Below are 15959 nucleotides of genomic sequence, written 5' to 3'. Positions count from 1 at the left end.
AGAATGTTGCCGTTTCAAAACAAGTTTGATATACACTACTGGTCAAAAGTTAACACCTACTCATTCAAGGGTTTTTCTTTATTTTTACTATTTTATACATAATAGTGTAGACATCAAAACTATAATACCAATAGGGCTATCTTCTGAATACCCCCCTACCTTGTCACAACACAACTGATTGGCTCAAACGCATTAAGAAGGAAAGAAATTCCACAAATTAACTTTTAAGAAGGCACACCTGTTAATTAAAATATATTCCAGGTGATTACCTCATGAACCTGGTTGAGAGAATACCAAGAGTATGCAAAGCTGTCATCAAGGCAAAGGGTGGCTATTTGAAAAATCTCAAATATATTTAGATTTGTTTAACACTTTTTTGGTTACTACATGATTCCATAGGTGTTATTTCATGGTTTTGATGTCTTCACTATTATTATACAATGTAGAAAATAGTCCAAATAAAGAAAAACCCTTGAATGAGTAGGTGTGTCCAAACTTTTGACCAGTAGTGTAATTCTACACATTTTGCCATGGGACAGAGAGGAAAATTATTTGTTTTACATCAAATTTCCTGCAATTCTACACATGTTGCCATAGGGTGGAGAGAAATGTTTGCAGTTTTTAATATGATATCTGAGTGAGACTGACTAACAAATCTATGGGTGACCCCCGGTCCAGTAATTCGACCATGATAGTTTAGTAGCCAGTTATCTAAACTTAACTTACAATCTAAAAAATGTTAGTTAACATGGACAAATTAACTGACTATCAGTGACTGACATAAGATAAACTGCTGATGTACAACCAACTATTCTAACTCACAACAGTAAATTGAAGAAAATAATTTCATCCAAGGGCCCATGGGCCACCAGTTGCCCATCCCTGCTGTAGATCATATCTGTGCTGTAGATAAAATTTGACATGTTTTCCCAAAGATAACAAGGTGAAAAGTTAAATGTACATTGATTACCTAAATTATTCCCTATGTGATTACTGTAAACAAGGCCTAAATATGTGTGGAAAGCAAATAAATTGTGCTTCAGAAATCCCCTGCTCCTCTTACCCATCCCTCCTCATCTGCTCCCACGCCCTGTCCCTCCAACTTCATTGCTGACATCTGATTTGTTGTCCATTATTTTGTCTGTCCTCGATGCTCCCGCCTTTTCGTCGCCTGCAAAATTGCACTTGGTCACTGTGCCTCCATCGACTTTGGCCAAGGAAACTGAAAGGGCAGATGACAACTAAGTACACAATGTTGTTAGTACTAAGAGCTTGGAAATTCCACAGTGACAGAGTGGTGCTGAGACTTAGATTATTCACTTCAGAATGTATGCTCAACAAAAACCAATGACTGCAAAGTTAAACAAACCATACAACTCTGTGCACAAGGACAACTTTTAACATTTTGCACAGAAAATCTTACAAACACATTTACTTGAAGAACAGTGCAGATGCAAAGTAACAGAATGATGTCACAAACAGCACAAACTGTCATTTTGTTCCCAAACGTTGCATCTGTACTGTTCTTGAAGTGAATGTGTTTATGTAAGTTTTCTATGCATTGGAATCATTTAGGTAAGCAATGTACGTTTTATTTTTCAACTGTCATTTTGTTACCAACATTTGCATCTGCATGGAAATAGTTAAAATAAGTCCTTGTGCATATTTGGTTTGTTTAACTTTGAAATCATTGGTTTTTGTTTGACATGTATTTTAACATGAAAATCTGAGTTCTCTACTTTTCAAAGGAACATTGCACTTACAAATTAATGGGCAATAAAAGCTCATCACTAAGCTTAGGATCCTAGGACTAAACACCTCTCTCTGCAACTGGATGCTGGACTTCCTGACGGGCCGCCCCCAGGTGGTAAGGGTAGGTAACAACACATCTGCCACACTGATCCTCAACAAAGCGTATTCCCCCTCAAAAAGTTCTACAGCTGCAACATCGAGAGCATCTGGTTGGATCACTGCCTGGTATAGTAACTGCTCGGCCTCTGACCGCAAGGCACTACAGAGGGTAGTGCGTACGGCCCAGTACATCCCAGGGACCAAGCTTCCTGCCATCCAGAACACCTATACCAGGTGGTGTCCGGAGGAAGGCCCTAAAAATTGTCAGACTCCAGCCACCCTAGTCATAGACTGTTTTCTCTGCCACTGCACGACAAGCGGTACTGGAGCACCAAGTCTAGTTCCAAAAGGCTTCTTAACAGCTTCTACCCCAAAGCCATAAGACTCCTGAAAATCAAATGGCTACCCAGACCCCTCTTTTATGCTGCTGCTGTTTATTGTCTATGCATAGTCCCTTTAACTCTACTGCCATGTTCATTTGAAGTCATGAAGTTTACTTCCACTTAGGTTGGAGTCACCACAAATTTCTTGTTAACAAACTATAGTTTTGGTAAGTCATTTAGGACATCTACTTTGTGCATGACACAAGTAATTTTTCCAACAATTGTTTACAAACAGATTATTTCACTAATGATTCACTGTATCACAATTCCAGTGAGTCAGAAGTTTACATACACTAAGTTGACTGTACCTTTAATCAGCTTGGAAAATTCCAGAAAGTGATGTCATGGCTTTAGAAGCGTCTTGGCTTTAGAGGCGTCATGGCTTTAGAGGCTAATTGACATAATTTGAGTCAGTTGGAGGTGTACCTATGGATGCATTCCAAGGCCTACCTTCAAACGCAGTGCCTCTTTGCCTGACATCATGGGAAAATCAAAAGAAATCAGCCAAGACCTCAGAAAAATAAATTGTAGACCTCCACAATTCTGGTTCATCCTTGGAAGTATTTTCCAAATGCCTGAAGGTATCACGTTCATCTGTATGAACAATAGTACGCAAGTATAAACACCATGGGACCACGCAGCCGTCATACCGCTCAGAAAGGAGACGTGTTCTGACTCCTGGAGATGAACTTACTTTGGTGCGAAAAGTGCAAATCAATCACAGAACAACAGCAAAGGACCTTGTGAAGATGCTGGAGAAAAAGTATAAAAGTATAAAAGTATCTATATCCACAGTAAAATGAGTCCTATATCAACATAACCTGCAAGGCCGCTCAGCAAGAAAGAAGCCACTGCTCCAAAACCGCAATAAAAAAGTCAGACAACGGTTTGCAACTGCACATGGGGACAAAGATCACACTTTTTGGAGAAATGTCCTCTTGTCTGATGAAACAAACAGAACCGTTTGGCCATAATGACCATTTATGTTTGGAGGAAAACGGGGGAGGCTTGCAAGCTGAAGAACACCATCCCAACCGTGAAGCAAGGGGGCCTACAAACCTGACTCGGTTACACCAGCTCTATCAGGAGGAATGGGCCAAAATTCGCTCAACCTATTGTGGGAAGCTTGTGGAAGGCTACACAAAACGTTTGACCCAAGTTCAACAATTTAAAGGCAATGCTACTAAATACTAATTGAATGTATGTGATCTTCTGACCCATTGGGAATGTGATGAAATAAATAAAAGCTGAAATAAATCATTCTCTCTACTAATATTCTGACATTGTTGGTTAAGGACTTGTAAGTAAGAATTTCACTGTATGGTCTACACATGTTGTATTCGGCACAAGTGACAACATTTTTTTGATGTGAATTGACCATTGCCTTTGGTTTTCAGTCGAATGTCCTGGCCTGTTTCTAGTTCGATCTTGTCTCTCTCTCCCTCTGGGTGCCAAAAAGTGTAGGTCCCACTGGGACAGTTTTTCTCTGTCACATTCACCAGATCCTCCTTGGTCACTAGGTTTTCCAGCTGGACCTCAGTGAGGCGGTCAATCTCTCCTCCACTCCTCTCAGTGTAAAGTGTACCAATAAGATATCTTTAAACAAAATAATCTGTGAATCATCCGACTGTAAGATTATTCATATCATTGTATAAAGTGGATAGGAATACTCACTGAATGATGATGAGGTTACCTGTGTTGACCTTTTTGGTATCACTGAAGTTTGGTTCTATTTCCATTCCTTTAGCATCACATTTCCTATGGTGGATTTGACTGCTTTTGATATATGAAACAGAAATGTCCCTGCCAAATCAGCACAATATGTTGTAAACTGACAAATTAGGAGTCCTAGAAATCCAAGTAGGCCTAGGTCCTCATGCAGTCATACTTTCATAGTACAAACAGCCAACAATAACAGAATCATCATATTTAATTGAGGTTATTCCATAATGTCAGTTTACCTTTGTTGATGTCAGTAATAACATGGCGTGAAACATCAACCAACTTTCCCTCTAATATGACAACTAGACCACTACGAGAAAAGTATTGTAGGCTACTGTATACAATTTTGCAGTGCTGTTAATGCACAAGTTATTTTTTCCTCTCTATCTCTCTCAATTGCCTCAAATAATGAGCCAAATCTATCAGAATACATCATTGCAGAATAAACCTGTTCATAATCAGAAGATTGGGTTGTCCCCATCCTCATATCAGAGGTATAACACAATAATTTCTTAATTTCACTTACTTCGCTAACAAATGCAGCTAGCTAGTTTAGTTACTCAAACACCCGGCTCCAACAAAGGGATGCTACGTTAGCTAGCTGGCTATGACTATTCAACACAACACTGGAACTCTTCCAAGTCAAGGTAAGCTTTTGGTTTTATAAATGTATTGCCACGGTGGCCCGTCGATGTAACTGCTTACTGACTATACTCTAACGTTACGTTGCATGATTGTAGTAACGTTACTGCATGATTGTAGCAGGTTTACTAACGCATTAGTTCTATTAGCTATGTTGACTAAGATGTTCCTTTAGCTAATATGGGGACAACAATGTAGGCATGTGTAGAGGTTATAACATGGTTTGGCTTGGGATTTTTTTTGACTGATCAAAAACAGCAGGTGTGTTGTTCATTGAAGTCCACAAATGAAGGGAAAAGGTGAGAGGAGGAGAGTGCATAGAGGCTATAATGAATACAATGTGGCTGCTATGAAAGTGAACTGTGTTTATGTGTGATCAGGGGTGTATTCACTTCGCTGATTCTGTTAAAAAAAAGTTTCTTAAAACAAAAGTAAACCAAACACGGATAAAAATACCTGAATTTGTCCAATTGAAACTCTTGTCTGCAACTGTTAGACTAATGATTACACCCTAGATAAGCTAGATACAGGCAAGAGTGTGAAAGGCGGTATTGCATGTGTCACTGTCATCTCAACTCTTTCTCTCGATCTGTGTGCTCCTAAGTTGTACACTTTCATTCATAGGCTAGGTTGTAGCAACCTCATGATGGGTATAGGGAAAACTTGTGTATCATGTAGTAGCCTAAACCTATCGATGTTACATTGAACTGGGTGAATGGAATATGAATGACAGTCTTCCATCATGCTGTAATAGAAATAAGGCCATGCTCATGAAAAAAAAGTCCTCCCTCCATCATAAACGGCACTGACCGCCACTGGAATTAACGGTCCATGCAGAAGTTTTCATCTCAATATGAAATCATTTCTGGGTAACAATTAAGTACCTTACTGTGACTGTTTTCAATTACAATGGTCAAAAAGAAACAAAAATAGCTTCTTAGCAAAGAGCAATTCTTCTAGCAAGAATTTTGCTCGGACTCTCTAGGAGAGGTCTGAGTGGGGAAGGGCAAACTGAAAACTAGCTGTTGAAAGGTTGGCAGAGAGGTTTGGAACTCTTTTTCTTATTGGTCTATTAACTAATTTACTGCCTGGTGGTTCCATTAGTCAGGCCAAAACTCTATCCCACCAGAACAGGCTGAAGTTTTAGGTGGTCTTTTCAAACAGCTCTTACACTAAAGGGCATTATCATAATTTTCACAATTTCACAGGGTTATTCCAACCTCATACTGTGGAAAAACACTACATGTTCAAAAGTATGAATCTACAAATTAGTGGATTCTGCTATTTCAGCTACACCCATTGCTGACAGGTGTATAAAATCAAGAACACAGCCATGCAATCTCCATAGACAAACATTGGCAGTAGAATGGTCCGTACTGAAGAGCTCAGTGACATTCAACGTGGCACTATCATAGAATGCCACCTTTCCAACAAGTCAGTTTATCACATTTCTGCCCTGTAAGAGCTGCCCCGGTCAACTGTAAGGGCTTTTTCTTGTGAAGTGGAAATGTCTAGGAGCAACAACGGTTCAGCCACGAAATGATGCTGATGTGCGTAGCGCGTAAAAATCATCTGTCCTCGGTTGTAACACGAACGAGTTCCAAACTGCCTCTGGAAGCAACATCATCAGAGGAACTGTTCGTGAAATGGGTTTCCATGTTCGAGCAGCCGCACACAAGCCTAAGATCACCATGTGCAATGCTAAGTGTCAGCTGGAGGGGTGTGGAGCAGTGAAAAAGCGCTCTCTGGACTGATGAATCACGCTTCACCATCTGACAGTCCGAGGGCCGAATCTGGATTTGGCAGATGCCAGGAGCACGCTACCTGACCGAATGCATAGTGCCAACTGTAAAGGTTCGTGGAGGAGGAATAAAATGCCACCCCCCCCTGCAGAAAGCGAGGTCCATCCAGAAATGGTTTGTCGAGGTCGGTGTGGAAAAAATTGACTTGCCTGCACAGAGCCCTGACCTCAACCCCATTGAACATCTTTGGGATGAATTGGAACGCCGACTGCGAGCCAGGCCTAATCGCTCAACATCAGTGCCCGACCTCACTAATGCTCTTATGGCTGAATAGAAGCAAGACCCCACAGCAATGTTCCAACATCTAGTGGAAAGCCTTCCCAGAAGAGTGGAGGCTGTTATAGCAGCAAAGGGGGGACCAACTCTATATTATTGCAGTTGATTTAGGAAATAGATGTTTGACGAGCAGGTGTACACGTACTTTTGGCCATATAGTGTATGTATAAAACACAGAAAAAACACGTTTTGACTACATTGGGCCTTTAAGGTTGTCCTGCAAAGCCACTTACTTTTAACATCCAATTGCAGTCATGAGATGGCAGAACAGAATGAATACCAAGAAGTATACATGTAGAAACAAAAACACTTGTAAGCGCAGTGAGGATCTTATACATTTATTAAGCAGAATATAAAACTGACATATCTGCAATTCAGGTCACAAAATTATAAACTCAGTTTTGAAAATCCATTATTCTAGCCTTAGTCAATACCTTACAGTTGCTCAAAATCACAAATGACACAAATGACCTTGTATGTCCTTCTACAAATGACATACTGTATCAAACTCATGACCCGAAGTCTTCTGAGGACCATGTTCCATCTGCGCTCAGGTTTAATCTAATGTCCCAGTCCGTTTGGAATGATCACTCCTGTCAGTCTTGTCTGCCGGTGGCTTCACTCTTTTACTCCTGTGGTGATCACACGATGCTGCATCACTGGCGGCAGCCATCCCATCAGAAAACCTATAATCAGGTGACTACTTGAAGGAAGTGTTAGGCAAGAGGCAGATAGTACATTCATGAATACACATTACTCAGAAAAGTAGGCTAAATCCGATGGAAAATATTTGATTACACATTACCCATGTATACAAGGTGTTTTTTCCTCCTATGTCTTAGAAATGGTCTTAATTACAAGATCCAGTGGTTGCTAAATTTGTTGTTATGGACCTCAAGTCACTAAAACACATTGTATGTCCAGGCAAAAGTCAATGTTGTTGGTCTTCAATGTTGTTGGACATTGCTTCTCACTTGAACCTACAAAGACAACCCCACTTTACAAAGATACTTCAAACTGAAAATGAATGAAACTAACATGGAAATAAAAAAGCTATAAAATCCTAACATAATATAATCCAACATAATCCTATTCACAAGCGGAATGCTTTCAAGGTGGGCTTTCTTGTCTTACAATTCAGAGACCATGTTATGTTTATAGTGATGTCTGTCTGTCTAACATTAACACACAACGTTTGCCTTGGTGCACCCTGATTCAGACCTAGAAATGACCTCTGTTTGTGTTGCGGTTGAGCTGTATGTTCAGCAATGTGTTCCTTCTCTGGCGTCAGCCCCCAGGAACCACCTCCTCACAGAGCCGATCCCTTTGTTTCTGGCACATTAACAGGTATTTCCTGCACACTGGAGAGGAGTAGGAGACATACAATGGACAGTTTACTGGAATTGAGACTTCCCAATTTGTAAAGAAGTCATTTCAATAATTTCATTGAAATGACTTGGAAACAATGTTGTTTCAACCAGTGTGTGCCCAGTGGGCTAAATACAATATCACTGTGGGTTGAATGGGGTAACTTTGATGTTGTCCTGAATTTGTCCTGAATTTTCCATAAAGCATTTACTGTAAATCAAATCAAATGTTATTTGTCACATACGCCGAATACAACAGGTGTAGTAGACCTTACTGTGGAATGCTTAATTATAAGCCCTTAGCCAACAATGCAGAGTTCAGAAAATAAGAGTTGTAAGACAATATTTGCTAAATAAAATAAAGTAAAACATTTAAAAACACAAGAAAACAACAATAGCAAGGCTGTATACAGGGGGTACCGGTACCGAGTCAATGTGCGGGGGAACAGGTAGGTTGAGGTAATATGTACATGTTCATTGAGAAAACCTCACATTGTTAACATTTTGGAACATGGTGTAACATGGTGTGTAACATGGTTACATTTTATCTGAAAGTGTTACCTCAACATTTTTGAAGATGACAAGCTGGCTAGCATTATTTAAAATGTAGTGTCATCTAAAAGTGTGGGTCTATGTTTAAAGATCCATTAGGTTAGTCCCTTCCTGTAAAATAAAGTACAGCTCATGTGAACTCTACCCATCCTCTCCTGGCTCCAAGATAACTCGGTTTGGGACCAGGTAAACAGTCCTTCACAACACACCATAAATTGTTGTGCATCCAACCTAGTGATAGCGTGTGCCATCTCTAAACTGAAACATGACTGGCAGCACCAAAAACATACCTGATTGCAGTAGTGGTGTGTGGGTAAAATCACTGAGGTAGTCAAGCCAGTAAAAAATACATATTGCAACCTACAGTACCAGTCAAATGTTTAGACACACCTACTCATTCAAGGTTTTTTTTAAATTTATTTTTAAATTTTCTACATTGTAGAATAATAGTGAAGACACCAAAACTATGAAATAACACATATGGAATCATGTAGTAACCCAAAAAGTGCTAAACAAATAAAAATGTATTTTATATTTGAGATTGTTCAAAGTAGCCACACTTTGCCTTGATGACAGCTTAGCACAGTCTTGGCATTCTCTCAACCAGCTTCACCCAGGATACTTTTCCAACAGTCTCGAAGGACATTTTCTTGAAGGACACTTGTTGGCTACTTTTCCTTCACTCTGCAGTCCAACTCATCCCAAAACCATCTCAATGGTTTCAGATACAGCACTCCATAATTCTCTTTCTTGGTCAAATAGTTCTTAGACAGCCTGTAGGTGTGTTGGGTCATTGTCGTGTTGAGTCATTGTCCTGTTGTGTATCGCTGCAGAATGCTGTGGTAGCCATGCTGGTTAAGTGTGCCTTGAATTCTAAATAAATCACAGACAGTGGCACCAGCAAAGCACCCCCACACCATCACACCACCTCCTCTATGCTTCACAGTGGGAACTACACATGCAGAGGTCATCCGTTCACCTACGTTGTGTCCCACAAAGAAACGGTGGTTGGAATCAAAAAAACTCATCAGATCAAATGACAGATTTCCATCAGTCTAATGCCCATTGCTCGTGTTTCATGGCCCAAGCAAGTCTCCTCTTCTTATTGGTGTCCTTTAGTACTGGATGCTTTACAGCAGTTCAACCATGAAGGCTTGATTCACACAGTCTCCTCTGAACAGTTGATGTTGAGATGTGTCTGTTACTCTGTAAAGCATTTATTTAGACTGCAATTTCTGAGGCTGGTAACTCTAATGAACTTATCCTGTGCGGCAGAGGTAACTCCGGGTCTTCATTTCCTGTGGCGGTCCTCATGGAAGCCAGGTCATCATGGCGCTGGATGGTTTTTGCGACTGCAGTTGAAAGAACTTTTAAAGTTCTTGAAATTTTCCCTATTGACTGACCTTCAAGTCTTAAAGTAATGATGGACTGTCATTTCTCTTTGCTTATTTGAGCTGTTCTTGCCATAATATGGACTTGGCCTTTTACCAAGTAGGGCTATCTTCTGTATACCCTCCTACCTTGTCACAACACAACTGATTGGCTCAAACGCATTATGAAGGAAATAAATTCCACAAATTAATTTTTAAGAAGGCACACCTGTTAATTGAAATGCATTCAACATGACTACCTCATGAAGCTGGTTGAGAGAATGCCAAGAGTGTGCAAAACTGTCATCAAGGCAAAGGGTGGCTACTTTGAAGAATCTGAAATGTATTTGGATTTGTTTAACACTTTTTTAGTTACTACATGATTGCATATGGGTTATTTCATAGTATTGATGTCTTCACTGTTATTCTACAATGTAGAAAATGGTCAAAATAAAGAAAAACCCTTGAATGAGTAGGTGTGTCCAAACTTTTCAATGGTACTGTATGTTGTGATAATTGCGTTGTTTGTTCTATAACTGATTCGTTCATACGCCACATGATATACAATGCGGTGACAACAAAAAGACACACAGTGGCGGAATAAATTCAACTACACATTTGTTTCATCACAAAACCGGAAAGCAACATCTGTCCAGTGAAGTCCACAAAGCAAATATTGCATTCAAATAGTTATATAACAGTCAAGCAAGTTAGTGTTTTCAACAGTTTACCAAACAACTACTGATTTAGAACCACAGAATTACCGCAAGTCAGCACAAAGACAACAGGAGCACTGCCTCCGCCATTCCAGCACCACTTCAACTTAAACATAATCAATTCAACAAGGCTATATATTCTTAGTTTAATACACTGAAAACAATCTTAAAGATATCAAAAAACAAGTTAGTCCGATCAATGTTGCTAAATATCACGTGGTTATCCATGGTACTGGTGTGTGTGTGTGTGTGTGTGTGTGTGTGTGTGTGTGTGTGTGTGTGTGTGTGTGTGTGTGTGTGTGTGCGAGTAAAACATGATTTTTTTACTCATGCTACTTGTAGACATGGTACTTGTAGACTAGTTTAAAGCCAATTCCATCCTCCTCTCTTTCATGCTGGCAAAACAGTCTATGGCAATGTCATACAGGACACTCTTAGTTTTTGTTGTCATAAGCTACTTAGCTAAAATGCTTGCTTGCCTGACTTCCTCGCATGGGCAGCAATGAACCAGCTAAGTTAGCTAGCTAACTAGTTAATGTGAGCCTACTAGGCTATATCTAGGCTACATATTTAAGTTTATTGTCTCAGGCCAGTGGCACAACATATTAATGTATGTTACAGAGAATTAAGTCAAAAACACAAGTCCAAATCCCCATCTCCATCCATGGTTTAGGAAAGGGCCAATTTATCAAGCTAGCTACTGCAGGACATTGACACAAGCAGACCAGAAACAGACAAGTTTTTCTGAAAATGACGTTTTGCAAAGGAAGTGATTTGATTGGTCTGAAGCCAAATCCAAACTGGCCTCCTTTGGGGGGTGTTTTGCTGCACGGGGACAACCCACAGTTGAGCTCAGCTCAACACTGATTGGCTAATTATTATTATTTATTTATTTTTTATCAAGGGAGGCTACAATGTCTATATAATGGTGAAAATTAAAAATACTCATAAAAGCTCTGATGAAGGCCTTGAGGTCGATATGAAAAACTTAATAAAGAGAGCTGAGACTAGAAAGAGCAGTGTGCGGGTTTCATCATGTTATCAAGGGAGGTCAAATGCTTGCTGGCATCCCTCAACCAAATGCTACTGTGGCAACAGTTATACATTATATTATTTTGGTCCAGACAGCATCAGAAACATGGGCTACACATACTGAGACAGAGGGGTGCTGTTTCCCTCGCTCAGATGATTTCTCCAGTGCAATTCAGCCACTTGCGAATTGACAAAACCAGAGATATAAAGCTAAAGATAAGATAAATTATTTTGTATTTTTTTTTTTTATTAGTCAAATATTTGGGTAAGCCTGGCTTTCCTTGGAATCCATGAATACACGCCACTGCCTGACTTTGTTCTAATATAAATTCAGTGATCTTTCCATGGTAAATCCAGCATTGACATAATTGACCTTTGAATTTCTAATACTGACCCACCTTTAATCATGCTTGGGGATATGGTACAGCTGATTCCTATCACTTCCTCATTGGGGAAGGATGTTTTAGTCTGTCAGGATCTGCAGTGCCATACCCTTCCTCCTCCACTGAGTCCTCACGCACAGTGCCAAGAACAGGAAGCTGATAGCTTTGATTTGTGCATCCATCACACAGACTTCCTGAAAGAGCCAATTATACATTATGTTGCTTTGACAAAATGATTAAAAACATATGCAACAGAAAAATGTATTCCTCCCTACACTGTTTAGCTTTTTAAATTATTGACTTGAAAACAGGAATGGGATGATTGAATGTGACACTTTCCCCTAATTCTGTCTCACCCAAATTCAACATGTACAATACAGAGCCTTTTGTGTAAACCAAGAGCATAAGGTAATGGTTTTGATTTTCACAACTTCCTGTGCAGCCTTACTATTTTCAATATCAGGTAACCACATAATATGTGTTGACATAGCAACACTCCCTGTTCTAAATAGAAATTGCGATGAGAATCGATGGGCATTTTCCTATGCTTAGAATTTGCTGATGCCTGACAAATCTAGTAACGCCTGGATTGGTATTTTAAGTATCAGCTCACCATATGTAAAAGCAATTTGTCAATCGAGTACACAGTCGATGATGTAACACTCACCCATTAGTTGTTGCGTCACCCTGCATTGGCTGTGAAACGGGCCCCTTGACTGTGTTTACATAGGCAGCCCAATTCAGATTTTTTTTCCCTCATTAATTGTTTTTTGACCAATCACATCAGATATTTCACATCAGATCTTTTTCAGATCTGATCTGATTGATCAAAAGACCTGGCAGAAAATTGGAATCAAACACAATGCCTTACCTTTCTTTTTGATGGTGCAGAATCCAACTGCCTCTCCATTGTGCCATAGAATTTTGCCAAATTCCCTCATAATTAAATCTCTTCGCCAACCTTTCCAAAACTCCCAAAATAATCTAAGCAGGAACAGTATATATTTCTGGAACAGACTTCCCCTGTGAATGACCTACACATCTAAGCAATCCTAAACACATAGATAAAAACCCCATTCAGTGGTTTAAAACCTCATTTGATGTATTTATGGGTATGGAGGGGCCTTTGCATGTTATTACATGCACCCTTTAGATGTAATAACCATGTAAAAACATAGCATTTACGGTATTATATTTAATATATGTGCACCTATCCCTTCTAAACATGAAGGTAATGGGAAGTCCAATATTTAGTGACACCATTGCCAATTACTTACCATAGAGGACATAAGCGCAAATGAAAATAACATACCATCACAAGACCAGATCTGGATTTGCTGGTTGTCTTGAACATAATTTAAAGACCACCACTTTCCATGCAGGTTCAGGGCCACCACTGTGAAAACATGTAACATTTTCTGTAACATTATACTGTAGCCTATATACTAACAACCAAACTAAGCGGATCTGAAAGTTTCTCTGTAGGGTATCAACATTGAGTTTCAGCTGCAGGCATGAGCAGAGCCGTGGGAGTACAAGGTGGATCATGATCACCGAACAGCAGGAGTTTGCCCACATTGTCATGTGTCACCTCCACCTGATGAAGGGAAGCAGGGGTTCTATGTGCAGGGGTTACATTTGGCAGGTGATAGATCTGTCACAAACATTGAATTGTTGTCACTTTAGATAGATGCTCAACTGAAAAAAAGCAGAAAGTACCAGTGATTCACGCAATATGGGGTCAGACGACTCGGATGCTATGCTACATGACTATTTTGCTAGCACAGACTGGAATATGTTCCAGGGTTCATCCACTGGCATTGAGCAGTATACAACCTCAGTCACCGGATTCATCAATAAGTGCATCGACGACGTCATCCCTACAGTGACCATACGTATAATTCCCAACCAGAAGCCATGGATTACAGGCAACATCCGCACCGAGCTAAAGGCTAGAGCTGCTGCTTTCAAGGAGCGGGACACTAATCAGGATGTTTATAAGAAATCCCGCTATGCCCTCAGATGAACCCTCAAACAGGCAAAGCGTCAATACAGGACAAAGGTTAAATCCTACTACACTGGCTCTGATGCTTGTCGGATGTGGCAGGCCTCGAAAAATATTACGGACTACAAAGGGACACGTGAGGGAAAGGGACGTGTGCCTACCAGATGAGCTAAATGCCTTTTATGCTTGCTTCGAGGCAAGCAACACTCAAGCATGCATGAGAGCACCAGCTGTTCCGGACAACTGAGGGATCACTCTCTCTGTAGCCGATGTGAGCAAGACCTTTAAACAGGTACACATTCACAAAGCCGCGGGGTCAGGTGGATTACCAGGATGTGTACTCAAAGCATGCGCATACCAACTGGCAAGTGTCTTCACTGACATTTTCAACCTCTCCCTAACTGAGTCTGTAATCCCTACATGTTTCAAACAGACCACCATAGTCCCTGTGCCCAAGAAAGAGAAGGTAACCTGCCTAAATGATTACCACCCCATAGCACTCACGTGGGTAGCTATGATGTGCTTTGTTAAAGGCTGGTCATGGCTCACATCAACACCATCATGCTGGAAACTCTAGACCCACTCCAATTCGCATAATGCCCTAGCAGATCCACAAATGATGCAATCTCAATCGCACTCCACACTTCCCTTTCCCACCTGGACAAGAGGAATAGCTATGTGAGAATGCTGTTCATTGACTACAGCTTAGTGTTCAACACCATTGTGCCCACAAAACTCATCACTAACCTAAGGACCCTGGGACTAAACACCTCCCTTTGCAACTGGATCCTGGACTTCCTGACTGGCTGAACCCAGGTGGTAAGGGTAGGCAACAACACATCTGCCATGCTGATCCTCAACACTGGGGCCCCTCAGGGGTGCGTGGTTAGTACCCTCCTGTACTCCCTGTTCACCCATGACTGCGTGGCCAAGAACGACTCCAACACATTCATTAAGTTTGCTGATGACACAACAGTGGTAGGCCTGATCACCGACAGCGATGAGACAGCCTATAGGGAGTAGGTCAGAGACCTGGCAGTGTGTTGCCAGGACAACAACATCTCCCTTAATGTGAACAAGACAAAAGAGCTGATTGTGGACTATAGCAAAAGGAGGGCCGAACAGGTCCACATTAACATCAACGGGGCTGAAGTTGAGTGGGTCGAGAGCTTCAAGTTCCTTGGTGTCCACATCACCAACAAACTATCATGGTCCAATCACACTAAGACAGTTGTGAAGAGAGCATGACAACACCTTTTCCCCCTAAGGATACAGAAAATATTTGTCATGGGTTCCCAGATCCTCAAAAAATTCTACAGCTGCACCTTCGAGAGCATCCTGACCGGTTGCATCACCGCCTGGTATGGCAACTGCTTGGCATTTGACCGTAAGGCGCTACAGAGGGTAGTGTGTTTGGCCCAGTACATCACTGGGGCCAAGCTTCCTGCCATCCAAGACCTATATACTAGGCGGTGTCAGAGGAAGGCCCAAAAAATTGTTGAAGACTGCAGTCACCCAAGTCATACTGTTCTCTCTGCTACCACACAGCAAGCAGTACCAGAGCGTCAAGTCTAGGACCAAAAGGCTCCTTAACAGCTTCAACCCCCAAGCCATAAGACTGCTGAACAATTAATCAAATGGCCACCCGGACTTTTACATTGACCCCCCCCCCATTATCTATGCATAGTCACTTTACAAATTACCTCGACTAACCTGTACCCCCGCACATTGACCCTGTATATGTCCTTGCTATTGTTATGTAGTTTTCGTGTTAGTTTTGGATTTTATATTTTTACTTTATTTAGTAAATATTTTCTTAACTATATTTTTTTAACTGCATTGTTGGTTAAGGGTTTGT

General features: G+C 40.8%; 1 protein-coding gene and 1 pseudogene across 1 annotated transcript; both read right to left on the bottom strand.

Moving 5' to 3' along the window:
• Positions 1–1073: 1073 nt before the first annotated feature.
• Positions 1074–6584, bottom strand: LOC135525011 (arpin-like). Its single transcript, XM_064952798.1, has 5 exons — positions 6550–6584; positions 4178–4266; positions 3909–4026; positions 3592–3830; positions 1074–1222 (listed from the first exon to the last, which is right to left on the bottom strand). Exons 1-5 carry the CDS (start codon positions 6582–6584, stop codon positions 1074–1076), a joined length of 630 nt encoding a protein of 209 aa, XP_064808870.1.
• Positions 6585–7857: 1273 nt separating this feature from the next.
• LOC135525010 (protein FAM169B-like) lies at positions 7858–15054 on the bottom strand (annotated as a pseudogene).
• Between the last annotated feature and the right edge of the window lie 905 nt (positions 15055–15959).

The sequence above is a fragment of the Oncorhynchus masou genome, chromosome 31 (assembly GCF_036934945.1).
Source record: "Oncorhynchus masou masou isolate Uvic2021 chromosome 31, UVic_Omas_1.1, whole genome shotgun sequence".
In the NCBI taxonomy this organism is placed as follows: Eukaryota; Metazoa; Chordata; class Actinopteri; order Salmoniformes; family Salmonidae; genus Oncorhynchus; species Oncorhynchus masou.
This window is presented reverse-complemented; position numbering and strand designations above follow the sequence as displayed.